Source organism: Plectropomus leopardus, chromosome 11 (assembly GCF_026936395.1).
Source record: "Plectropomus leopardus strain MGB_pleo_1.0 chromosome 11, ASM2693639v1, whole genome shotgun sequence".
NCBI lineage: Eukaryota > Metazoa > Chordata > Actinopteri > Perciformes > Serranidae > Plectropomus > Plectropomus leopardus.
Genome location: NC_142186.1, coordinates 4,895,959 through 4,922,797, shown reverse-complemented (window position 1 = coordinate 4,922,797; position 26,839 = coordinate 4,895,959). Strand labels below are relative to the sequence as shown.

The following is a 26,839-nucleotide window of genomic DNA, read 5'->3' as shown; positions in this document are numbered from 1 at the left end:
ACCAATCACAGTAGCTCTTGAAGTCACGTGACTCGAAGCGGCACATCTTAATGACGTGTGTTATGTTTTGGTGAAATCCTGTCGCTTAGCGAAAATCCGTTTTAGGCCTGATTTAACGTTATCTACTCCTTTGCAATGAACAAAAATAAGGCGAACAGCGTGTCGTGGGTGAAGCCAGCGGAGCCGTCCTTTCTGAAGAAGTTTAAAAACGATGTTGGTTATAAAGAAGGGCCCACTGTTGATACTAAGGTAACATTATGTGGTGGCTAGTTCCATTTAAGCTAGCAGCACAGAGCCCGTTAGCTAATTTCATTTACATTTTAGCTTTAGCAATCTCTGCTACCAATTTTGTGGTGTCTTTTTTGTGAATTTAAGTTTTAGTTTACTCATGAAATATTTTAGTATCAGTGCAACAGGACACGACCTCCACGTCGGACTCATTCATTTTACCCACGTTAGTTCTGGTTATCTGGTAAATAAACGCTCTCTGTGCGGTTCATGTTGCCCTCTCAGCGCCTGGAGATGCCCACCCTGGATGATGACAGCGGCAGTGATCGGGAGGATGAGTTACCTCAGGTTGTGGTTCTGAAAGCAGGAGATCTGAGCGCAGAGGACGTGAAGAAGATCAAGGGCGAAATTCGGACTGGAGGAGGCGCAGAGAAAGGTGACCTGAGAATGTGTTTTTCTTTTGAAAATATGACAAAAAGACAACTGGAACTGTCCCTCTATCTATCTATTGATCTATCTATCTAGTTTGCTTGAAAACTGACGGGAACAATTAATTTTCTTTTAACAGATGTATTTAAACAACTTATCATTGCAGCTCCACAGCTGATAAACTCGATCATTTTTACTGAAATGTAAAATTATGTTGTATTTTGTAAAGGCAACAGCAAGAATCTAAAATGAAAACCACTGCCGTTATACAAACTTCGCAAAAAGTGTGTTTTAATGACTCACATGTTTATCTGGTCTTCAGATGATGAAGCTCCTCCTGATGGCAAAATCCTGTTCAAGAAACCAGCCAAGCGCTCCTCGTCAGACAAATTCAAGGGCATCACTGCCACGTCAAGCAAGAAGAAGAAGAGTGACGAAGTGGAGGAGGAGGAGAAGAAAGAGGTGAAGTCTGGAAAGAAAGTAAAAAATAATAGCCTGCTGTCATTTGGAGGGGATGAGGAGGAGGAAGATGAGGACTAGATGTTACTGCTGAAACGTAAGACTGTCATTAACCCCTGCAACAGGGAGGAATCAAAGTGACATTTGAATATTTGAATAGTTTTGGAAAGGACAGTCCCAGTCATTTTGCATGTCAAAGCCCACTGACTACAAATAGCCTAAACTTGATGTTACTAACAACTGTTCCATTCATCTAAGTGCAGCATCGAACTGAATTTTCAGATTTTCAGTTCACTTGAATAACAAATCCATAAGAATTTTCATTACCTGCGTTGTCTTTCTTTCAAAGTTCATTATCACTGTACAGGGACACATTTCCATCTCCACGTGGCGCATTAAAAGACACTCTGACATCCTCAAATTGTGATCATACCAAGCACGATCACAATTGCATCTTGTTTCTAGATCAGTAGAATCAGACAAATATGCATTTTGTATTTATTAACATTAGTTGTATATTTGGCATTAAATGAGTCATGACATTCAAACATGTCTGATACCAGCTGCGTACTGTTGTGGTAAAAACGGCAAAGGTCAAAAATCCAATTTTTATCCTTAGGGACAAAACTGTATTACTGAGCCGTCTGTAGTCCAAAAAACTAATCCTAAAGACAAACACGGAGCACGCAGGGATGTTGCCTTTATTCGAAATGTCAGTGACTCTCAAATGTCAGACACTGCAGTGTGAGACGAGTGCTTCTTATGAATGCATCAACAGGGAGTTTTTCACAGCTTCGAGATGATCTTTGCCAAAAGTTAAAGCAGTGTTCACATGAGTTGTTTACCTACCTCAAAAAAAGTTTCAAAGCCCAGTGAGACATTTTCTGAATTATTGAGGTGTACCATAAAAGCTGATACCAATACTGAAATGAAAGGACAGCCATGAAATACCTTTTGGTCAACAGAAATTTAGGCAATTTGTAGTTAATGGGCAAAAAAATAGTGTGAATTCATAAGTAGCAAACCCTTATTCATCAAACATCTGGTAAGAGAACATCAGCAGTAGTTAGTGACAGAGTTAAAGGGTAGCTGCGGTATTTTTCAAACCTGTTTACCGTCGTTTATATAGACAGTTGTTGAAATTAGACCAGTATTAAGCGACAGGGCTGCAGCCAGCAGCCACAAAACAGACTACAGTGTAACAGTAACTGCCAGTTTACATCCACTAAAAGTGCTTTTTTTTTGCCACTGACATGATTGTTTTCTAAATATATGACAACATTATGGAAAGGTTCCCTACAGAGATAGACCTTTTTGTCAAAGAGTAAGATCATAAAACACAACTCATTCAACAATCATCCACTCTGGTTTGGTTAAAATAAACCTTTAATATAAAAATATTCTATCTGTATACACGCAAAAATTACAGTTATTTTTGGAGTCTGGGGGGATGAATGATATTGATTTCGAGGCTTTTTCTGGTTAAACAAAAGGATCGTACTTTTTAACAAAAAGGTCTGTCTCTGTGGAGTTCTTTCCATAATTTTACAAACTTCTATAATAACCTGAGCCTGTCAGTGGCAGAAACAAACACTTTAAGTGGACGCAAGTTGAAAATGGATAACTGCCCTGAGTGGTTACATTGCAGCCTGTTTAGCTGCTACCAGCTGCAGCAATCTTGCTAAATACTGGACCAATCAAAAAGATTCTTGTCTTCATTTCTCACCAAAACATGTGAAACACAGGTTCCATGCTGAAAAATATCAAAGTTACCCTCCAAGAAGTCAGAGTGCACACTTTGCAGCGTTTTCTGCAGTCACAAACAACAAGAGCGAGGCTGGAGCTGTGCTTTGGCCGTGGTGCTCCTCAAAACACTCTAGCACTCAGTTACATGCAAACTATGCAATTTAATCTGATTACTGGAAAAAAGCAACTCTAGATTAAAAAGTGAGAGATTGATTGCTGGTTGTTAAATTATTATTTTTGCCTAATTTTACACGAGCCAGTTGTCAGTTACCTGGTTGATTGCAATTAATTCAGCAGTTATTTGCAACGTCCTTTTTTTAAAAAAGGAAATTAAGAGAAAAAAATGAACACAATTTTTAATGTTTGTCAAAAAAAAAAAAAAAAAACATTTTTCTGATTAAATCCAAACAGTGACAAACTTTCCTGTGCTCTTGGTGCCTTCCACTTTAGGAAACAATAAAGCAATCTTTTCCATCCAAAAAGGACCTTTTAAGACCACAGTTACAAGCCATTTACCTCCTAGTCACAGCAGCTCCTTGTGACTCGATATTGCTCTCCACTTCCTGATAACACACAACACGTTAACATTGTTGTCATCAGCAGGTCAAACATCTGCTTCTCAAACACATTAAGATCAGTCTGCTGCTTTGGACCCTCGACTCCTGTTTAATTGTATCTCTCTGTGGCGTTATCAGAACTGTACGTGTGTTTTCAAGTGGTGTGCTCATTGTTTTTAATACATTCAACATGATATTGAATGTATGGACATTTTCTAGCTTCGACGAAGGAGCTGTAACAGTTTATGTAGAAACCATGCATTCTTGTCAATGCAATGATATGATTTTTTTTTTAAATGTGGATTTGTTTTTGTGTGTCTTTTTAGAGAATGGTCTTAGCTGTAACATTTGAAGTATAAAACATTAAATCAAATCTGTACAACATCCAGTAATGTACACTTTGGTGTTTTCAGTGTGTGTGTGTGTGTGTGTGTGTGAGAGAGAGAGGCAGTGGTGCTAGGTAAGTTAGCAGTTGATATACACTATTTACGACTGATTACTCGTTATGTGAAAAAAAACAGAAAAACTTTGCTTATTTCAAACAATACAAAATGCATTTTTCCTCAGTCAAAGCTAAAGCAACATATTACAGATACTGTGACAGCATTTCATAGCCTATCCATAAGTCACTTAAATTTCACTTGTTCGATTAATCGATTGTTGAGAAATTGTTACCAGCCCCAAGTAGAAAGAAAATAGTTCCTACATGAAACCGCTCACAACACGGTGTGTGGATTATGATTTCTGGAAAGAGACATTGCTGTTGAGTTTTAAAAGACAAAAAGTAAACATTATTTCAACCTCTTTATTCAAAAAGGCATGTTTCATTCTCACACCTGCATCCAGATCATTACAATTGATGGAAGAAACCTTGACTTAAAAATCAAAAACCAAACTAAATCATTGCATTCGTGATAGGACACTGCCCTTTGCTTTCGTCATCGCAGCCTCCGTCCACGGAATAAATACACTCACTGACTCACTGAGCTCTGGGAAAACCAGCTTTTATTTCTCTAAGGCCAATGCTGTCCTCTCCACCTGGCTTTGCTCAAGTTGGCGTTTTCCTGATTTAAAAACCTCACGACTCAAGTAGGATGGCTTTTGCTTCTTGGAAAATCTTCAAGAAACAAGAAAAAAGAGGAGTAAATTATAGGGAACGTTTGTTTCGCAGAAGGAATGAAAATGTGTCAGATCATAACAGATCACATGTGCTGAAGGAAAGCCTCTTTATGCCACTGGTTGTGTGACAATTAAAATAAGGGCTTTTTAAAGGTTTTGTTTTTTTTTAAAGGTCCAGTGTGTGGAATTTAGGGGCACCTATTGGCAGAAATGGTATATAGTATTTTAGTTTTCATTAGTGTATAATCACCTGGAAATAATAATTATTGTGTTTTCGTTACCTTAAAATGAGCTATTTATACCTACATACAGAGTGGGTCCTTTTCCAGAGTCTGCCATGTTGTTTCTACAGCAGCCCAGAAGGGACAAACCAAACACTGGCTCCACATAGGGCCATTTCAGTTCTGCAACCTCACCGCTAAATGCCACTAAACCCTCCACACTGCAGCTTTGAAGACGTGAGTATTCAGGAGGGGTGGAGGATCAGGAGAAAGACATGATCTGGTTTATGCAGCATTATAGGAAATGTAGGATCCAGTGTTTCCGGAGCTTAACTAAATTAAAAAATCAAAATATCTCACCATGTGCTGCTCAGATTTGGACAATTCCTTTTTTTAATGTGTATTTTGTTACACACACTACATGGAAGTGCAGGATGAAATTACTGGAGTACCTCTTCATCACTTTGAGTGCAGAGGAAACGTGAGCACACGACGCAAGTACAGTAGATTAAAGATGAACCAGGAAGCAAGAAGGTAAACTGGGACTGATGTTAGCAACTGGGGTAATAATTTAACTGTTTCATTGGTTTTCTCTGAAGACTTCTTTAAAATGAGTCTGACTGTGAGACTTCTGATGTTTCTTGGTCAGTCTGACTTCTTTTTTACTGATGCAGCTGAGTTCTGAAGTCTCAGCAATTAACCTGGTGAGTAAAATGTAATTTTTACTGATAGAAACTATGAAAAAGGTTGTGATAATAGGAAAGTATCCTTTGAGTAGCCTGTACTGTGCATGCAGCACTATGAGGTTGTAGAGCTGCAACAATTGATCAATTAACCTATTAGTCAATCAAAAGAAAATTATTTTAACTATTTTAATAATGGATTAATAGTTTCAGTTATTTTTCAAGCAAATATGTGAAACATTTGCTACTTTTCTTTGTCATTTATAATAGTAAATGAAGAATCTTTGGACTGCTGGTTGGACAAAAAGAAAATCTTGTGTGTCACTTTGGGCTCTGTAAAATTGCGATTTTTCAATCTTTTTCAACATTTAATAAACTTAAATATCTGGCTGGTGAAAATAATAGTTGGTTGCAGTCCACTGAGGTTGTATGAAGAGCAATGGCTTTTCCTAGTTGGCGCGTGTGTGTACATGCGTGCTCCTGTGTGTTATTGGGAGAATTAAAGCAAATGGAACAATTAAAAGACAAGTATGTTCCAGTGGATTTCCAAAAGCATCTGAGCACAAAAGCTGCTGCATAAAACTCAAAAAAATATTCAGATTTCTCTTCTTTCCCATTGAATTGAATATCTATGAAGGATTTAACAAACCCCATAAAGGAGTTGTGTCATCCTAAAATCGCTCTTTGCCTGAATTTGAGCGGGTGTCGGGTTTGGGTGCTGACTTGAGGACACGGCAGAGCAGTGGTCTGTTTTCTGAAGGCTCCTCTACACAGTTGGTATTTCTATCTGAATGATGCGATGCTTCCAGACTGAGTCCCTCACTCAGGACAGCTAATCTCTCTCGCTCTCTCTGTCTCCCATCACATTCAAGTACAAAAAGAAAAGCGGGTCAAAGGTCACAGTTCCTCAGGTTAAAACCAGTGTGGGGAGGATCTCGGACGAGCCAACATCTCCCTTTCTCGGCCTCTTTGACCCCCGTTATCGGGGTCAAAGGTCAGCTGGGGTTCGACACATTCTGTTAGGTGATGGTAACATTTCCAGCCTGGACCTCCAGGTGAGGACGCGCGGGATGACGGGGTCTGGAGAACCTCTGCTGTTCCTTACTCGTCTCAATTGGTGGATTTACTGTTGCTGCTTGTTTTTGTTGAAAGTTTTGTGTTTAAGATTTTTCTTGTCTCCCGTCCACAGTGGTGTTCTGTTGGTGGTGAACTTCCTATAAAGATTTCTTGGTCAGTTTCTTGCCCTTCTTGAGGCTAAGCTTGTTCTTGATGTATCCGCGCTTCCTCTTGGCTGTCTGCAGAGGAGAAACAGGACCAAAGACACAGCTGAGTACAAATCATGTCTAGCTTTGACATTCTTCAGTTACCATGTCGGTTTCAGAAGGCGATAAGTCTGTATATGTTTATGTCACACTGATTTTCTGTTGATTTCTACTGACATCTCAAGGACATCAGTTATGGGGAAGACACGGGACATGCCTGCACTTTTTCCAAAAGGCAGTATCAGAGCCCTTCAGTTTTTACATATATTTAAAAAAAAACAAACAATCATTATATTTAAAACAAAAACCCAACCAAAAAACAGGAGAAATCTTGCACACACTAGGCCATCAAAAAAGGGTTAATACCTGAAGAAAATGCCTGTATAAATGTAGCTGATTTTAATATTCCATCCCAGTATGGTGACAACGGGTTTTTGGAGTGGTGTTTGTATCTTATGACTTGTAGCAAATTACACTGAGAATGAATGAAGAGTAAGGAAATATATAAATATAATAACTTAAAGCTAAAAGTGGTTTTATTCTGTGCTATTTTGCCTATAGGGTGAGTCTATACACTGATGAATTTCTACCTCACTGTCTGCTGTATATTGCTGCATAAAAGATTTTCGTTATGACCATCAAAATAATGAAAAAAACACAATCTTGTTTTGTTTTACACTGCTGGGGGTATTTGAAACAGCCAACATGCTTTCTATATAAAAAACACCTTAAAAAGATTATGTTTTTCTAAGGAGAGTCTAAAAGTCTGTTAATGGGTAAAAATTAATGGTGAAAATAACATTAAAAGTTTAAAAATACAAGTCTGATCTGCAGTGGGTCCTACTGCATGAATCTTTTGGTGTGTTTGGTGATTTTGGGGTTCATAATATCGTAAAAGTTGTCTTTTCCTGGTTTTAACAGCTGCAAGACTGTTCTCGCTGTTCTAATATTTGACTTTAACCACTAAAGTCATTATATTAATTATCAAAAATCTCAGCGTGTAAATACTTGGTGACAACACAAAAAGTCAACGCCACAATATCGTGGTAATATCGATATAGAGGTATTTGGTCAAAATACATTTCCCAGCCTTAGACAGATCCTAATTTCAGGTTGTTAGTTTCTTGTCTATTATCAAGTAACACAAGGCGGCAGGCTTCAATAACAGATCGTTAAGGTTAAATATCAGCTGTACAACACCAGTCTGGGAGGAGCTCAGGCAATATAACTGTAAAAACTGTAAACACGTCTGCATTTGATTAGAGATCGTTATCCAATCATATCTGAATAATGTATTAGGTTAAATCCGACGCCCGACAGTGCAAAAACACCCAGTTAACTTGTGTGTATACTCCAAATGAAATCCAATTGTGTTGTCATATGTAAAAGTTCGTGCTGTGGCTAAAGGAAGCACCATGTTAGGCTTTGATCGTCACAGTGCTGGCTTGCAGAGAAATGCCAACTTGTCAACAGTGTCATGGGGTTGGCTTTAAGCTTTCAATTTTGTTTGAAACTGGTTGTTTTGATAAACGTCTGAGTCGCTCTCATCACTACTTACAAGCAGCGTGATCTCGTTGGATACCATAAAAACGTACAGTAGATGAAGAGCACCCCAGCTTACCTTTTTGGAGGTGTACTTCTGCTTGGTGGTGTCAGTGCCTCGCAGTTTGTGCTCTACCCGGTCTCTGTTCTCCAGCTTTTTCACCTTATAAATCCTGACCAACCAGTGCTCTGACGTGAACGCCTCCTCCAGGTGCTTCAGCTTTATGTCCTTGTTGCCGATCTCAGCGTTGCGTGTTCGGTCGAAACCTGGTGGCGTCCGGAAGTCCAGCTGAACAGAAATGCACGAAGGAGAAGTTGTTTATATCTAAATCCTATTTGTCTATTTTAAAACACTATTAAGCTCAGTTCAATAACATACCTGCATTTCTCCAAAGCGGTAGTAAGACATTTTGTACATAAGGCAGTTGAGGAGGGTTGGGGAGCCGGCTTTGTCCACTCTGAACTCTCCCTGTGGGGTGAAGTAGTCACTTTCCTGTGTTGAGAGGCAAAGATGGGGAGACAGATGGAGAGGGAAATAAGAAAACTCGCACACACTTTGATCCAAGATCTCATTTGATTTTGTAGCCAAACAACTTGGCACGCTTGGTTACAGATCCTTGATTTCCCTCAGCACTTCCCTCCCTCAGAGAGCACATCAAACATTCACATGATCTCCACTTTGGAGGCATCGACCATCTCTGCTATCAATATTTAACAGCGTTAGTACACTCACCTTCTTTTATCTTTCTACTGAGACAAGTTAACTCACTAAAGTGATGGAGATACAGAGCGTGTGCGTGTGCGTGTGTGTGTGTGTGTGTGTAACGATTCTCTCACCCTGATGTCTCTGGGGTGCTCCCCCTCTGCGATGCGCACCATCCACAGGAACTTGTTGATGTCGTCGCCCGAGTAGCCAATCACCCCTCCAAAGATGATCAGGACGTAGTCGACGTCCAGTGACCTCATGATTTCATATGCTGCGCTCTCATTGGACGACATGGCTTTGCCCACCTGTTGGAATAAAGACAATTTATTTCTATTCAACAGAACTCATTGAACAAACTACATGAAAATTGAAGAAGCACTCCACTGACTTTACAAAAAACATTCAGTTAAGTCATGCTCAGCCCGTGAAAACAGCTAAGGAACTAAGCAGAAGTTTGTCAAGTCTGAGAAAATAACCCTGATGATGTCATCATGATGGAGTTATCTCTATCTGGGGTTCCTTAAGAGTCTTGGAGCGTTTAGTAAATTAAAGAAAGTATACATGATTTAAGAGGAGTTTGTATGTTCAAGAAACAGTGAGGACTATTATTATATTATACTTATTATAGTTATATGACAGTCAAAGGTGTTAATTCATGGAGCAGCTGTAGTGTGGAATTGAAAACATCAAGGACATTTAAACGCATTTAAACATGTTTTTAAAAACAACATATTGAAGGGATATGAGCTGGTAGAACAGAGAGGAAAATGGGCACCGAAAGATATGAAACGACAGACAGGCTGCTACTGCTCTGATAGTGTGACTTTGTTTTCTGTATTGATGAGTTTCTTTTTTCTGTCATAGGTGTGTGCGTGTATTTGTTTATTCCGATAGATCTGTTCTTATTTTTTGTCTTTATTCCTGTTTGATTAGATCAAGGTATGTATGGTGAATACAAAAAATTGGGAATATTGATACTTAAAATTAACTTTTTTTATTAAACTGAAACAAAGGGTAGGATTTGACAATTATTCACTTCCTCCTACTCCTTTTTGGACATGAAATGCTTGCGTATGTTTACTGGATATGTCCGAGGGGCATTCTGCTGTTGTTTTTCTTGCTTATATCTTTATTTTCTTCTCCTATTTTATTTAGTATGTTTGAAATAAAGATCTAACTAGCTAATCTTATTTTCATGGAACTGTATTAATCACTGGAGAACCAGACATACAGTATGAAGGCACACCAAGTCTGCGCTGTCATGTTTGTGGGTTTGTGAGATCCCACTTTCACTGATGTGCACAGCAGAGCGGTCATTGAGCGTTCTGTCCACTTGTTGGTGCAATATACCAAAGCAAAAAAAGAAAGTCAATCAACACTCTGATTACAACATATTGGATGAGAAAAACTCACCAAGGAGCTGTTAAATTCTGTAACCATGGAGAATGAAGGCAAGAGAAGTCAAAAGTGGTAAGAAAAACATAGGAAAAAATAAGGCTATAACAAAAGCAGGCATTAATATTCACAGGGATCAATGCCAAATTATGTTTCAAGTAGTTATAACGGACATATTTATGATAATTATCACATAACGTGAAAATGAAACCTAAAAAAATGTCTTAATTTATTTTAAAAACATGGGGAGCAATGAGCAACAAAAGAAAAAAGGGTCAAAAAATTAGCACAAAATTAGTGAAAAGTACAAGAAAATTACCTTAAAAAAAAACAAAACAACCCCCCCCAACACAAACAAGACATAGAAAAGTGCTTAAAAAATATAATAATTCTGTCACATAATTTAAATATGTAATTATAATGATTACATATACCTTTTTATTTTCCCCATTTTTCTCCTAACTTTAAAAGTTCCCCCATGTTCAAAGAAATCAGACCAGGTTTACAGACCTTTCAAGTGAGTGGCCAAAAACTGAGCTAAAAGACACTGAATATTGGACTTTTAAGATTGACATAATTGAATGTGAGAATGTAGAGGTCGAGATATTTGTCTGATGTATGTGTGCAAATTTCCAGGTGGGCTGTGATGTATTAAGGGAACACTGCCTGCAGGTTTGTGTGGGTATATATCTGATTATTTTTTGATTTTGCAGCATAGGGTGAATGGGATTCAAGCCTTTTAAAGACTTTTTTAATGTCACTTAGAAAGATATTTACGACCAATTTTACAGTGGCCAATATTAAAGGAAACAAAAAAACATGTACCAACATTAATTATTTAATATTAGGGGGAATTTAATTTTATTTTTCAAATATTTACAATACAAAATATGAATCTTTGTTGATGTTAATATGGGAGACATTCTGTAAATTTGTATTATTATTTGTAGTATTAAAGATTGATTTAACACATTTTAATGCCCATCAACTTGCCTGCCTTATTTCTTAGATTTAAGTGTTAAACACCTTTTACAACTTTTAAAGGATCGCCAGGGACTCTTTAAATGAGGCCTGAGGTATTTTTATTAAAGGTATGTTAGGGAAGAAGTCACTCCCTCCCCAACACAAAGCAGCCTATGTGCAGCTTCTTTTGATTCTGCGTTTGAAGATGGAGGTTTGGTGGGGATTTTTTTGTGAAGACATCATCAGGCTTATTTTCTCAGACATGAAAAAACTCCTCAAGGCGACAGAAGATATTATGTACCTCTTTTCACAGACTATGTAGTGCCCCACATCAGTGAAGTGATCCAAATGTGCAAAATCAATGGAATAAAGACAGAAAACAGATAATAAATGCAATCAATAGTTTTAAAAGTTACAGCAGTTCTCACCAGTGCTATATGACTGTTGTTCCACGTGTTGTTGTCGACCAGCGTGGTTCTGTTAGCCATGCCTGCTATCTGATAGCCGTAGTCCCACCAGGACATCACTCTGGCATGCTCGTCTGTGTTCTGCCTCAGCCAATAGTATGCCTCCCTGAAGTCATCCAGGATGTTACGGGAGCTGGCGGAGAAAGGTAGAGATGGGTAAGGCTAGGACATGTAGGTATAGGGAAAAGTCATAAATATGTGCGTTTGTACATTTAACTCTTAATAGCTCTGCATGAAGAAAACAGCACCTGAATCCCAGTTTCTGTTTGTTGGCAGTCTGTTACATAAGGTGTATTATGCTACAGTATTTTATTTGATGTCTGCTGAGAGGAGTGCCACTGTGATTTACTTTTGGCAGGAAAGTTTGGAAACTATTCAGTATACAGTACAGTGCAAAAGTCTAAGGCTACCATAGGTTTGTTGTTTTAGCAAAGTTGTAATGAAGATTTATAGACATTTATTTCTCAGTCTCTTTATTAAGATACAAACAACGAATAATGAGAACATGTGCAATCCATTAAAACACCAAAAAAGTTGGAACAAAATGGCTTCTTCAGACTGAAGTCAGTATTCAGTGTGAAACATGGAATTGTACAACCATAACAAAAGATACTTCAAAGAATTATTATTGAGCTTTGAATATGTCTTGAATGCAACCTGGTGTAAATACACTGCAAGATTAGCATTGTAAATCTGTTATTATCTGTTCAAGAGGGTTGAAAAACATGCTGAGTGGAGTGGGAGGTCACACTAAATACTTGCAACTCTAGCCTGTTAAAGTTGTTTTATTCTGAAATATTTGCGTTTTTAATACTGTGTGCATATTCCCTGTATGTTCTGGTTGTATGTTTGTAAAAAGGCTACTGAGAAATAAATATGCATGATAATTATAACCTTGCTGAAATAACAAAGTTTAAGAAGGCTTAAGACTTTTGCACAGCACTGTATATATAAAATAGTTTAAACCAACAGCAACTTTAGGGTTAGCTTGTCATGGCAAAAGAACATGAAAAAAGCTGCAGAAGCATCTGTTAGGTAGACGGAGGAGGTCACAGAACTGAAAGAGACTATCTTTTCAGTGGAGAGCAATTCCTCTGAAAAGTGATGACAACATTGTCTGAAGGCTAATGGGAGCACAGTTTCTGGAATGATGACAGCTGAATTCTATTATGGTATTTCTCATCGCTGTGAGTGCTGCAAACAAATCTCCATTAACGTGGAGGCAGAAGCCTCAGGAATACACAGTAAGTCAAAACCTGGCCAAAAAAACAAAGACTAAATGCATGGCAACAAATCCCAGGAGGAAAGGGGGCAAAAATGCTTGTACTTTGGGTGAAATGAGGCTTTACGGAAGTGTTAACCCAGCAACAATCCCATCAGTGTGGCTAGTCTAAATGACTCCTACTGTTCCTACTGTTTTTGCCAAATGTCCTATTTTCACTTTTTCTTTTTTTTTTAACCAAATTTTAATCAACAGTTAATAGTTAAGTACAGATTTGTGTTTTTTTAAAAGGAGAAATATCCCCTTCAACCCCCCCATCCCCTTTCTTCTCATAAAGGCAAACAAAAGAAAATAATAAAATAACATACATACCTATCATGTAGAATTATAATTAAAGAAGTAATTAAATAAATTAAAGAAATCAGCAAAAACACAAACAAACAAAGAAAACATTAAAAAAAAACAAAAAAAAAACTCAACTAGTTCACAAGATCCACCATGTCAATCTTGCTCTAGCACAATGGGATGGTTGTCCAAATTGTTCAAAAATAGGAGATGACAGGCTGCCAGTGTTTGTAGAATTTCTCAGCTGAGCCACGGACAGAGAATTTTATCTTCCCCAATTTCAGGGATGACATTAAACCCGCAGCCAGGAAGTGTTTGAGAAGGTGAGCAATTTTTCCATGAGAGAAGAATTTGTTGACGAGCAATTTATGAGACGACAGAAATGACATTCCTTTGTTAAGCAATTATTCTAACACCCTAACCGAGGATACCAACGATGGCAATCTGAGGTGATGGTCAGTTTGAATACCTTTGACATAACATAACAAAAAGATCTCCAGTATTCCACCAGACTTGCCACAACCAGAACACGCGACTTAGTTTTTATCTTAACGTAACTAATATTATTAAAACTAAAAGGCACACACGGTGCTGTATGTTTCTCACCCATCGTGGTTGTATGATGCTAGAACCACACTGGGGCTGGAGTAGGCGTTGCTGGTGACCCAGGTGCAGTGGACAGCGAACATCATGAGCAGCATCAGCATCAGCATGGTGACGATGGACTTGATGTTGGGGCCCAGGCCCTCCTCTGCCTTCTCCTGCTCTGATACATGTTTACGCACTTTACCAGCCTGTAGGGGACAGCACACACCAACAGGACAGCATTTGTAAAGGTTACTAAAGCTCTAACAAGACAGGAAGTCTGTAAAAATGAGCTGATAATATGGCACACTAGAAGACTGTTAAGTGTCCACATTGAGAGAATTCTTAGACGATCTGGTTTTTGGTGTCTCATTAAACGACGCCTTTCTGAAGATCTGTGAGAACGTGATAGGTGTAAGAAAATCAGCAAAATCAGCTGAAAATCAGCAGAATGAGACACACATTGGACAGTGGTGCTATTTGGTTTTTCCTGAGGAAGGAAGAGACTAATGAGGACACAGCATGCTTTAATTAAAAGTACCAGAACAACCTATTTTCGATTAAAGAATCTTATTGTAAGATCCAGCCAACATGACAAGTGCTGCTCGAATGGGTCCAGAAAATGATTAAAAATTTAGTTTTTGTAATGTTGTTGTCGGGATGTTATGCATTGTGATGTCTTGAGAGGTTGCAAGCTTTCCTAAGCAAAGCTGTTGGGAACAGATTCTACTGCAACACCATCAAGAGTAGATAGATTAAGTTACCAGAGTCTGACATGCCTACAACCAGCCAAATGTTTTTGTCCGAAAACATGGCCACCAGTCTTGGCGGCATTTCAATGCTGGAAATTCAATAACATTTACCCTCTGAAATCAGAAAAGGGCTGTAACATTACTGTGCAGTGTAAATCTTTGAAAGAATCAATGACAATCTTCAGATTTATTGCCCATTTGAAAACATCTGTTAGAGAAGTAATCACCAAGTAATCAAATGTAAAGTCATTAAATTAGTAACATGTTATATTTTTAACCCTTAGGGACTGTTTTGGTGCATTTTACGTGCTTTTCATTTTTAATTCATTATTTTAGCTGTGTTCACGAACATGGCAAGATTGTGTATTCTTGTTTAATCTGGGAATTTCCAACTCAGCTCCTACAATAAGTCAAAAACACATTGTAAAATCTGTAACAATCATTCCCCCTGGAGCTTTTGAGGTGGGTGCAGGAAGTGAGGACAATCAAACTTTACTTTCCAACTTAAACTCTGTGTATTCAGTCTTCTTTAAACAGTCATCTTACTTCTTTGAGACAGAAGTTAAACAAAACAAAAACAGGCAGGTAAATCAAATCTCCAGTTCACTGCTTTCTAGGGAACATAACTCAAAACTCTGTTTTTCTCAGTCTTTCTCGATCATTACCTTCTTCTCTACATGCGCTGACTCCTTCAGCTCCCTCACTTATAGGCCAATCAGCTAAATGGTTTCAGCTGGGCAGCAGTTGCTGCCCTGGCTGCCTGCCTGCTGGCTTATTGTTGGTCTTGTAGTCTTTTACTGGATGCCATGATGGTTTGTAGTCCTTGCTGCAACCACAGGAAGAGAATGTATCTCCCCTCAATGACTACCTCTCATGACATCGCATCATTTATCACATCCTTATGCTCTGGCGCTGGTTAGAATTTATACGATGGCTGGCTTTGTGAGGTGCGATGCTGACCGTATCTATAAAAATGATGCTCAGTAACTTATCAGTTAGTTCATCTCTTATAGTAATTATTTTTACACCAGTGGCTACAAAATTAAATTTTGATGAGAATAGGAAAGAAAGTCTGACAAAAACTGTTTTATCTAAGTGTCAACAGATTATCGGCCTGGTGGGATATCAGGGCTAAAATTTGGCATTTTGCAGATTATCTGTATCTGTGTTTTATTTTGTAATGATCGCCAATAAAATTAATTATTTAAAAAGTGCAAAGAAAGTGTCAGCGTGGGAATAACTTTTGCTTTTTAAAAACTAGAGATATTCTTATTTATTTATTTTTTATGAAAATTTTGACTTGACCTGAAAGTTTCAATTTTGGTTAAACATTTGCTAAAGGCATTTAAGCAAGTTTTGTGTTGGAGTTTATTATATTCCCAATTCTAAATATTTGCAGAAAAATTAAAATTTTTATTGTAAATGCATATCAGTTCCAAATATGAGTTATCAGTCTCATTTACTAATAATTATCAGTATTGGTATCTGCCCTGAAAAATCAAGATCTGTCAACCCCTAGTTGTAAGTGCATGTAACCTTAATATTTGTATCTTCTTTGTGTTGCAATTCTATGTGATCTTGATGTAAAAATTGTCCTTTTTCTCTTCCTATCAATATTTTTATCTATAGCTGTATAGTATGCATGTTACTGTATGTGACCTTGATACCTTTGTTTGTTCAGCTTGTTTGTTACTGGCTGAAGTTACACTATGTGAATTTGCATTGTCCGTATCAAATAAACAATATAAATAAATACATTTATCTGAGTTTCTACACCAAAATCAGCTACCTAATGCTGATAAAAACCAGGCTGATAAAAGCAGCAAGAGTGAACCACCAAAGTAAAGTTGCAGGACAAAAAACCAAAACAATAAGCTGAAAGATGCCAAAATGCTTCATTAAATTTCTCACTATAGGCAGACCTGTTTTACAGTACTGTCATCTCAATAATAATAATAATAATAATAATATATAGGCACATTCCAAAACTCTCAAGGTCACCTTACAAGGCAGAGTTAAAAAACAACAGCGTAAGAACTGATCAAATAAATTAAGAAGACGATATATTGATGAGTGCAGCTTCAAATATTTAAATATTTTTTGGCATTAGGTGCACAGGCTATGTAATGTAACTGTGTTGTATATTGTGTATTGAATTAAAAAAATGTGTTCATAAAAAAAAAGAGCAACACTGAATTCTGAAGGGTAAAGACCCTACATCCCCATGTAGTTTTAGGAATGTAACATTTAATATGTTAATATTAATATTAATGTGTTTAAACATTTTAGTGATGTATCAGCACTACTTTTGAAATAAACACAGAAAACAAGCACATCAAACAACATGAACACATCACACGTTCTGGCAGCTGCTAACCTTATCATAGAGGTTTCCGGCGTTCTTCCTGTCGTCCTCATCACTGCTGTCCTCTGCAGGCGGGCTCTGCCTCTTCATGTCGTCTCCCAGGTAGTGTTCAAAGACGCTGGAGAAGGCCACCGCCGACAGCATGCACACCACCGGAGTCAGAGTCAGCATCAAACGCACCATTACGCCGGCAAAATACACGGCGCTGATGGCATACAAGGCCACTGGGGTGAGGTGAGAAAAGCAGCAAGAGAGAGAGAGAGAGGGAGAGATAAGGAGGTTACAGGTGACCAGGATTTAATTTAAACTTACTTTAATTTAATGCTGTCGAGTCATATTACAGCCCTCCTGTCCCCCCGCTCTGCTAACAGTGACCTGAAACTCATGCTTTCCTTTCCCATGCACCAATATTATCCCGCTGCTCAGGGTAGATCAAAACAGAAACTGTAACAAGCAGAGAGAAAAGTTCACCATGTAATCAAACACTAACCAATGTGTTTGTCTGTAAAATGTGTTTTCAGCTGAGCTGAGATCAAAGACCGATGATGAAATGATCAGGAGGCAACCGGTAGAGAGCCAGAAGGAGATGAACACAAAAAAAACAACTGACTGACAGAGATGAAGTTGAAGGAGAAAAAGCAAGAAAACAAGAAAGTAATACAAGGGGGATGAGAGCGGGAAACAGATAGAGGGTTTACTCGGTCAAGGACGACCTGGACCTCCATATTACTGGCCAATTATAGCTCATATAGATACAGTATACAGTATCAGAAATGTGTCGGCTAATAAGTCACAAGGAATTGCAGTACAGAAATTCCAAAGATATGCTCTGAAAAGTCATTTTTGGACAACATAATGGTTGGGAAGAGCTTTTCTATAGCTTGCACTGAACAGAAAGAACCAAAAGAGTGCCAGAAAATTTTAGTTCCACGTAACAAAATAAATGTGAATAGAATCTTTTACAGTTACTGAGAAATGATGGTTACTGATCAAAATGTTGGTGATTACAAGGGGTTTTAAGCTGAATATATTCTTTTCTGTGCTAAACGTATATGTAGAATATAACATTCATTCTGTTGCTTTGCATCTTTTTGCTGTATAGGAATGCAGTCTTTCGGCATATTTCCAGACAACATGGGTAAGCAAAGCTGTTGGGACAAATTCTACTGCGATGTCTGCTATGTCTACAACCAGCCAAATGTTCTTATTTTTATTCATTTTTAAATATAACATTGTCATTTTTTATATGTTAGATTATGCCTCTTAAACTCAACAGTATTTATGAATATGCTTTACTGGAAAATGTTTATTTTTTTTAAATAATTTTCTAAAAATTGTCACCTTTAATTAATTTCTTGCAATTTTTGGTACATTTCTTGCCAGGTTGGTCACTGCCATTTTTTCCTCAATGTTGGTGAAAGAAATCAAGCCAATTTGCTGAGTTTTAAAAGGCTCAAATAGTGTGCAAAAGGCATCTGAACACAGCACAGAAAATAAAATTGATGTTGAGCCAGGTTTCAAAGGGTTAACTGATGTTAAAGATACTAAATTGATTTCCAGAGAAGCTTTTAAGTGTAGTCTTATAACTGCTGTTTGCATTTGTATACAGCATGTATATTTCACTTTAAATTCACTTTATTCAAATCGCTACAGTTCACACAGAGAGAGGTTTACAAACAAAGCCTGTGCATGACAATGTCACACACAGATAATGCGGCAGTGTGAAAAACAGAAAAGGAAAAGGCAGAAATAAAAAGAATGTGGATGTGTGACACCTGTAGAGATAAAGAAACATGAGACAAACTAACAGAAGTGTTTTACATTCAAATGCACACGCACGCACACATGCACGCACACACGCACACCACCACCACCACAGCTCACTGCTGTGGATCCAACACTTAAATAAATCTTTGACAGCTGCTGCTGACAAATACATTAGGAACAAATATGGCCTACATATGTGAGAGACGCTGCTCAGACAGCTGCTCCACTACTCTCGAGTCAGTCATTTGACTGCACAGCGATGCTTTCCACAGTCACAGCGATGTTTATATTTAAGAGGGGAAAAGTTGTTTTGGGAGATTTTACATCATACAGTGCCAGTCAATTTTTGCACTTTCTGATTTCTAGCCGCTATAAGTATTTTCTGTCACAGCCAAACTGAGTGAATTTTGGAGGGTAGTTTACTGTAGATATTGGATCATTTTGAGAGGGAAATTTTGGAAAACAAGCTCAAAGTTTTGGTAAGTAACAACAGCACAAATATAACGAGAGACTCACATGTAAAAATATAGCCTATTAAAAATAAAAATGAATCTGTGCTATAATAAGTGATAGCAGACATACTGTAATACATCGCATATCACATAGTTTTATTTGACAGCATGTAGTACACTGTGTCAAGAGAAGGCACAGCCTAAATGAGATGACTGGAGTTTATAACAAGACAAGGAAGGAGCTGCAGAAGGAGAGCCTCTCTCCCCTATTTAAGTTCACAATTTTCACACACTCACTGACAGGAAAATCTTTTCTTAGCACATGTAACACAAAGACACTCTGTCAGTGAAATTCTTAAATGTTGTTGGGATACCAACTGTTGACTTCTGTGCCAATGCCAGGTTAATGCTGCACTTTATGCCAGGTCCTATCACAATTCCAAGTGTACTGATGTCACAAGGAAAAAATGAAGATATTGAATCATCAAAGACATTGAAATTTGTACATGCATTATTTATTAGGAATAGCACTTTAATGTTTGTGAGCACCAGTAATTCTCCAGCTCACATTAAATCGATTGCTTCTAAAAACTTTTTTTTTGTCAGAATTTAAATGCAGCACCAATCTCGCAAGTATTGTCACAAGCGTTACATTTACATGCTGAAAAGAAGCCCTCCCAGTGCCTGTAAGCTATTACAGCTATAAGCACCAAAAACAGTTTGAACTTGGTTAGAGCAAAACTAAACCAAAATGTAATTTTAATTGAATTAAAGCCACAAATTACTTCTATTATTAGAAATCTTAACATTTAGAAATAATTACTTCTAAATTAGTAGATTTAGAAAATTGTTTTTTTGAAAAAGCTAGGAAAAATGTCTATGGGAAGAAATAAATCGCATTTAAAATCATGTTACAGAGTTATCGTAATTTTTAAGCACTTTTTAAAGTCTTGTTTGCCTTGCTTTTTGTTGTTTTTTAACTATCCTTTTCTTTTTTGTTTTGTCTTACATGTATTTTTAACTAATTTTCAGGTAATTTTCTTTTGCTTTTTTTTTAAATTTTTTTTTTTAAACTTTTTTCTTGCTAACTTTTGCCTCATTTCTTCTTAAGCTGCCAATTGCCTTCCTCACACGTCTTTTAAAGAAATCAAGCCTATTTTCTCAGAGTTCAGAGGATTAATAGAACAAAACACAAACTTGTCACCGATATAAAGAGCATAATATTCATTAATTTAGTTTCACTCAAGGGTTAACTGTGCAAGAAAACATAATAGTGGTGAAAGCCCTCCTCTTTGTTATCATAGACACTTTATTGATAGAAATTGTTCTCTAAAGCTTATTGTCTCCTTGTCAACCACAACAGCACTTTAACAAATGCTGCATCATTTATCTGTCATTCAATACTGGATCACAGACTGTATTTAAATGACAACTGACAAGTTCCAAGACTTTTGTCAATTACGGATGTGCACGCTTAGACAACTACATTATTAAACCTTGCTTCTCTGGCTAATTGGTACCAGAATTACTCTTTGGTTAAACTTATTATTTAGTTATCCAGAGGAAAACAGAAGGAGTTTAGATGAGCATGCAAGACTAACCAGTGGCTCGAACTATCAATTTCTCTTTATCTGTCTTTCACACACACAAACACACACCTGCACTCTCAGACTCAATGGATGGAACTGCATGTATGAGCCTCACACACAGTTGTACAGCTAGATTTTGTCTTGCTAGGCAGAACGAGAGGGGTGTCTTTGGGCACTCGGGGGATCCAGACAAGCCTGGACATTTGTGTGTGTGTGTGTTAATTTGCACGCACATCCATGCACTGGTTACCGCCTGAGTGTGTGTTTTTAAAAGGAGGTGAGTCAGGACGTTAAATTCTCAATAATAGTAAATAAATGTTATTTGCAAACTTTCATGTAGTGAGTTGTCAAATTTTGATGGATAATGTGTAATGTTCACAGGGTGCCATATTTCAGCTGTATATAAAATACAATTTGTTTGTGAAAAAACATTTCAAATGGCTCCGATTAATATTTGCAAAACATTTCAGACAGCATTAAACCTTTTGGATTAATTAATTCTCAATTTTGATTGCTTTCTGAGTGTTTTCTCACTTTTAAGCTAGTCTAAGTTTAAACTTCTGTTAAAACGTCAGGGGAAATAGTCGTTAGGAACATCCCTGTTGAGAACAATGGTGTTCTAATTTCAAAAGGAAAAGGTCTTATTTCATGATTGTGCTCTTACCAAAGACACGTTCATCGTTGATGTTCTTAATGCAGAACCAGAGGCCTGCTGGGAAGGTGCAGACGAGGATGTGAAGGTCAAAGAAGAAGGACACCCAGGTGGTGGGCTGGTGCTCTGATACTGATGCTATAATGGGAATGTGGATCTTAGCATAGCTAGAGAGAAGAATACAGAACAGAGAGAGAGACACCACAGAAAAAAGTACAGTTAGGCAAAGAAGGATATCTTTATAATGACTGTATTGAATTGAAAAGTATCATCAGTGTCAAACAACCCTTTTTTTAAGATTGAAATCATAATAGCTCATTGTTTTTCCTTTCATTTTTACCTGACTCATTTTAAAATGAACCATTCTTGTTGATATTAGCGTGGGAGGAAATCAAGTTGAGCTGATGTCAGTTATGATGACCTTGTTACTTTCACTGCACTGCAGCAAAACTTCCTTTAAAAAAAACAAACTTGTGTGTACCAACACACAAACATACGTGCACATACACTCTGTTAAAGCTGATGCTGCAGGCTGGCAGCTCTCTGTAAGCTCAGATTGGCGATGGGAGAAAGGGAGCATTATCTGTTTAAGATTTTATGATGGGGCTGAGTGACGGGCTGACTGTGTAGCTGCCAAAGTGTTTCAATGGTCAAACACTGTGTCAAGAGTATAGAACTCCTGTTACAGCATGTAATGCATTTGATTCTGTCTGTTAGACCTGGCTAAAACATAAAAATGTGAATTCAACAATTAAACCTTTTGACACCTGAGCAAAGGAGGCTTGATTTCTTTCGAAAACATACTGTAGAAATAAGATGAGCAACGAAAGAAGAAATGACACAGAAATTAGCTGGAAATGAGTTAAAAGCACAAGGAAATGACCTGAAAATAAGCAAAACAAAAACAACAAACATGTGGGAAAGTAACATAATAATGATAATAATAATAATAATAATAAAATGGCCTAAAAAATTGTAATTCTGAAAAAATAATGTAAATATTATAACTATGGTTCTCTTGACATTTTTCCCAAGCTTTCCTTGAAATGATTTTCTCAATCTATTAATTTCTTGCAATTTGTGGAGCTTTTCTAGCTGCTCATTGCCTTTTTTCCATGTTTTTGAAAGAAATCAAACCAATTTGCTCAGGGTTAAAAAGTTAATGCACCACAAAAAGTTATGTTGATCCAGGTTTTAAAGGGTTAAGTACAAGTGAACTTAATTTGTATATATAGGTAACAATTTAGGTAACAGAAAAAAAAGAATCCTGTATTTATTAAACAAAGCAGGGACTACGTTAAAAGTTGGACTACATAATAAATCAACCAGCAGATAAGATGGAACAAATCTTTAATGAAACATACTCCCAGCCTGCCTCTGTCTCCTTCAGTTAAACAGATTTATAACTAAATGTGCCACTGAACATAATTTAAATCTAATTATTATTATCAGCACTGCTGTAAGGCACTTAATCCAATGCAAAAGTACAACACATCAATTGTGCAGACTTACCCAGTATCCCAGAGGGAGTAGAAGCGCCCACTCCATGGAGCAATGTAGCCTGAAGGTGAAACACACACACACACACACACACACACACACACACACACACACACACACACACACACACACACATATGGACTCAGTCACAATATACTTACAGTGCATTTACACCAACATGTCTTAGCAGCAGCCCACACAAACACACCTGTGAACACACTGCTGCTGCTATCAGTGATCTGTGTACTCTGTCACGCATCAGTGGAACACGTAATTGGTTTGCAACATTCCTCCTGCATGTATTGATCATATAATTGTCTCTAACGTGCACGTGTTGCTGTGCTGCAGACACAATGAGCTGTAATGAGCTCTCTCTGGCCTCCTGTCCACGCAGCTCAGCAGTGCAATGATAAATGAGAACACAGAAAGTAATCACCAGTAGTTAGATAGCCAGCAGGTAATCCTGACATATACAGACGAAAGATGTGTGATGTCAGTGGATGGCTGATTCTAGTCATGACCAGCGATTGCTTTTCATGTAAGCATAAAAATGGCTGTTGGGCCTTAGATAAGAGCTTTAATTACTGTGACCACACTCATCAAAGCAGTCAAACGTCTCTTAATGTGGAGAACTAATTATGGCTTCAGGTCACTGGGTTTAAAGTTCAGTGTTTCCCCTATAATTTTACGGGACTGGTGAGCCGCCAGGCCAACAGGAACCACCACCAAGACAAAAAATGTTTTTATGTGCCAAAAATAATGCCAAATATCCATCCCAGTGTTTCCTTTGTATTAATTCTGCAGCACAGCATGGCTGTAAACGAGGCAAGAATGTGCGGTTAGTTCAGGTCTGTATTACCAGCAGGACAATCGAGTGTCTGTTAGCTCAACTGCCAAAGTCAGTTAAACAGGTGAAGTGAAGATAACATTTTCAGTTTGTACCTGTAACTAACAGGCTTGGTGGTAAACAACACGCCAATATACTGATGGATTTGGTGTTTTTTTATTTAGCTGAGCTAATCTACAGAGTATTTGGTTAAAACTACCCAGTGACGCTGATTTGCTCTCATTGTTCTCTGTGAAGTTGGCTGAAAGTGATGTTAATGTTTACATGAAGTCAGCACCAAGAGGGACTTTATCGAAAATTGCTGCATTGCTTGTGCACATCTGCTCAAATGGTAATTTAGGGAGGCATTTGGCCTCATGTGCTCTGATTAATTTAGCCTGCAGTTAACACAACACTTATAATTTTGTTTTAATGAAAACTGAACTCGTGGCATTTGCTCCTGCTGTTATACATCACTGTTGTGGAAGAGGGAAATAATGGGAGTAACAGGAGAACCAGTTTTAAAAGTGACACATTTTCTTTTTAAATTAGTGCTGCACACACACATGCCATTCACTGACAGTGTGAGAATGGAAAGTGAGAAAACCAAAGATTTGAGCTTGGAGGTGGATAACGGTGCTATTATTGTTATTATTATGAGGACACCTTGGAATTCAGTTTAATATTGCGTTTGTACTGTGTGGATACAAGGCCTTTTGGAAAATCTGTAAAATGCTTTATAAATTGGCACCCGGAGCAGTTGTTTTTTTTATCATCTAGACCCTACCAATCGATGTGAAATCAAACAAACTACCTGATAAAGACAAAGTGAAAATCCTAAAGCTTTTTCCAACTAAAGCTGCAGTGTACACAGCTGTGTTTCTTTTCTTCTTTGACACCAAACTGAAAATGCAAATACATATAAGCCACTATGCAAATGTGAATTCTTTATAAATTCTCTAACTCTACTGAATGTGGAACAAAAAGTACTAGTCAGCTTTACTGAAGCCTGAGTGCGCAGTGACGGTTTGGTATGCAAATCCAGCTTTGTATTACAACCACCTGATGTGTAAGTGAGTAATCTCGCCACAAAAGAACGAACAAAAATGTGGTTGCTTTATTTTAAAGTTTAAATTGGTTGTTTTTCCCGTTGCTAAAAAGGGATGTGAGACCCGCTCAGAAGACCAGCCTTCTAAAAAATAATGTGAACCAACCTGTGTATGTGAGATAGATGACTGAGAGGAAAACCACGCCAGCAGCCAGAGAGACGCCCAGGAAGAAGAGAGTCTGGAACTCCTGCCTGGTCAGTCGGTCCTTCAGGTACTGCAGGAAGGCATAGACCTGCAGCAGTACAAACACACCTGCAGACAGACAGCAGAAAGAAAACTGGGGTAAATATGTGAAATATATACTCATTGATAATGTACTATCCTTGATTAATAAAACTTCTCTTGTGCTGCGTTCAGACGTCTTTCACAAGTATTTTAACCCTTGAACCCTGAGTAAATCAGTGTCACTCAAAAACATGGGAAAAAAGGCAATGAGAAACTTTGCAAAGAAATATTCAACACATTGCAAGAACTTAGTAGATTTGGAGAATTATTTTTTAAAAAGCAGGGAAAGAATATATAAAGACTTTATATATATTTTGTCATAATTATATATCTAAAATTATTACAGAATTATTTTAATTTTTAAGAAACTTTTTGTAGGTCTTTTATAGATTTGATTTCTTCTTCAGAAACATGGGGGGGGGGGAGGCAATGAGCAATTTGGCAAGAAGTGTGCTGCAAAACTGCAAAATTTTGTAGATTTAGAAAATTGTTTCTTATACAAGTAGGGGAAAAATGTCCAGGAAACTCTATTCATCATTATCCTGATTACATATTTAAAATATTTTCTTTTTCATTTCCTCTTAAGTTGCTTGTTACCTGTTTTTGAAAGAAATAAAGCAACTTTGCCCTGGTCCTTTCCCCTGGCTTCAGCATATTTAAAACATTTTTTATGTCACCTAAATGTAAAATTAATTATTTTCATAAAGAAATTAGTATCTAACAACAATTTAAGTCATCACTTCCACTTTACCAACACTTTACAGGAGTGTTTCAGTACAGTGCATGTCTGAATGATTTAAGGCATCTGTGCAGGTTATATCTGAGTTTGCACTTTGTTTCCACTGTACTCTTATTGTCCATCACAGCAACATTGCTACTGTAAAGCTGCTGTGGGTGCTGATATTATGGCAGCTGTCTCAGGTGAATGATCCAAGATTAACTCATCATCATGATATTCTGTTGTTTGATGGTTCATAGACAGACTGCATTTATGGGTCTAATTTTGCAGCAGATAAGCAATATGATCTGGACAAGAAATAAAATTATGCTTTAAAAGATAGATTCACATTTTCTCAGGTCTATTTTACATCAATACTGGCAAGCAGGTATGTTCATTGAAAGAGTTATAGGTCGCTGTAATTGTTCCTCCTGTCCATACTGGCCAATGAGACACATTATCCAAATCCACTGTATATTCTGTAGTTTAGCTGAGGTGACTATGAGCAAGCATAACATGCATTTAACATGTGACACATATTGTATATATTCTTAATGTTTTTCTATTGTATATCTCTGTTGTTCATTTTAGCATTGCACACAAATTTATATTTTTATATTTTGAATCTACACGCTAGTTTTATACATTGCATTGTATCATGAGGCAGTTTTATATTTTACACACTTTACACACTCAGCACATTATCAATATCATAAGCAAAATATTCACATATTAGTGGTAATTGTCTGTTACTGCATTTCTTTCCATTTATATTTTTACACTTACATACTCAGCATATTATACATTATATATTTTTTAAATATCTAATGCTAATTGTTTACTATTACTGTATTTCTTTTTTCATATTTATATCTTTATATACTTGTGCTGGTACTTATTTCTACTTGCGATAATTGTCTCTGCTGGCAACCAGAGTGACTGTTATGAAAAACTG

The 26,839-nt window shown here is 37.3% G+C and overlaps 2 protein-coding genes across 2 annotated transcripts in view; one reads left to right on the top strand and one right to left on the bottom strand.

Moving 5' to 3' along the window:
• Positions 1-15: 15 nt before the first annotated feature.
• On the top strand, positions 16-3,807 carry kiaa1143 (KIAA1143 ortholog). Its single transcript, XM_042490386.2, has 3 exons — positions 16-249; positions 514-664; positions 980-3,807. Exons 1-3 carry the CDS (start codon positions 136-138, stop codon positions 1,195-1,197), a joined length of 483 nt encoding a protein of 160 aa, XP_042346320.1. The 5' UTR covers positions 16-135; the 3' UTR covers positions 1,198-3,807.
• Positions 3,808-4,210: 403 nt separating this feature from the next.
• Positions 4,211-26,839, bottom strand: part of LOC121945994 (dolichyl-diphosphooligosaccharide--protein glycosyltransferase subunit STT3B-like) — a 74,457-nt gene continuing 51,828 nt past the window's right edge. Inside the window, exons 7-16 of the mRNA XM_042490385.2 lie at positions 25,047-25,193; positions 23,019-23,067; positions 21,519-21,673; positions 17,059-17,270; positions 13,951-14,138; positions 11,739-11,910; positions 9,084-9,257; positions 8,626-8,739; positions 8,326-8,535; positions 4,211-6,737 (exon numbers count right to left, since the gene is read on the bottom strand). Of these exons, the coding sequence (XP_042346319.1) occupies positions 6,657-6,737; positions 8,326-8,535; positions 8,626-8,739; positions 9,084-9,257; positions 11,739-11,910; positions 13,951-14,138; positions 17,059-17,270; positions 21,519-21,673; positions 23,019-23,067; positions 25,047-25,193 (1,502 nt within the window). The 3' untranslated portion in view covers positions 4,211-6,656. The remainder of the gene's footprint in view (positions 6,738-8,325; positions 8,536-8,625; positions 8,740-9,083; positions 9,258-11,738; positions 11,911-13,950; positions 14,139-17,058; positions 17,271-21,518; positions 21,674-23,018; positions 23,068-25,046; positions 25,194-26,839) is intronic.

Bases quoted from the DNA above. Each gene is read 5' to 3' on its own strand.
- kiaa1143 (XM_042490386.2), top strand. From the start codon at position 136: ATGAACAAAAATAAGGCGAACAGCGTGTCGTGGGTGAAGCCAGCGGAG. The intron at 250-513 runs GTAACATTATGT...TTGCCCTCTCAG, and splicing joins GGCCCACTGTTGATACTAAG to CGCCTGGAGATGCCCACCCT. The intron at 665-979 runs GTGACCTGAGAA...TCTGGTCTTCAG, and splicing joins TGGAGGAGGCGCAGAGAAAG to ATGATGAAGCTCCTCCTGAT.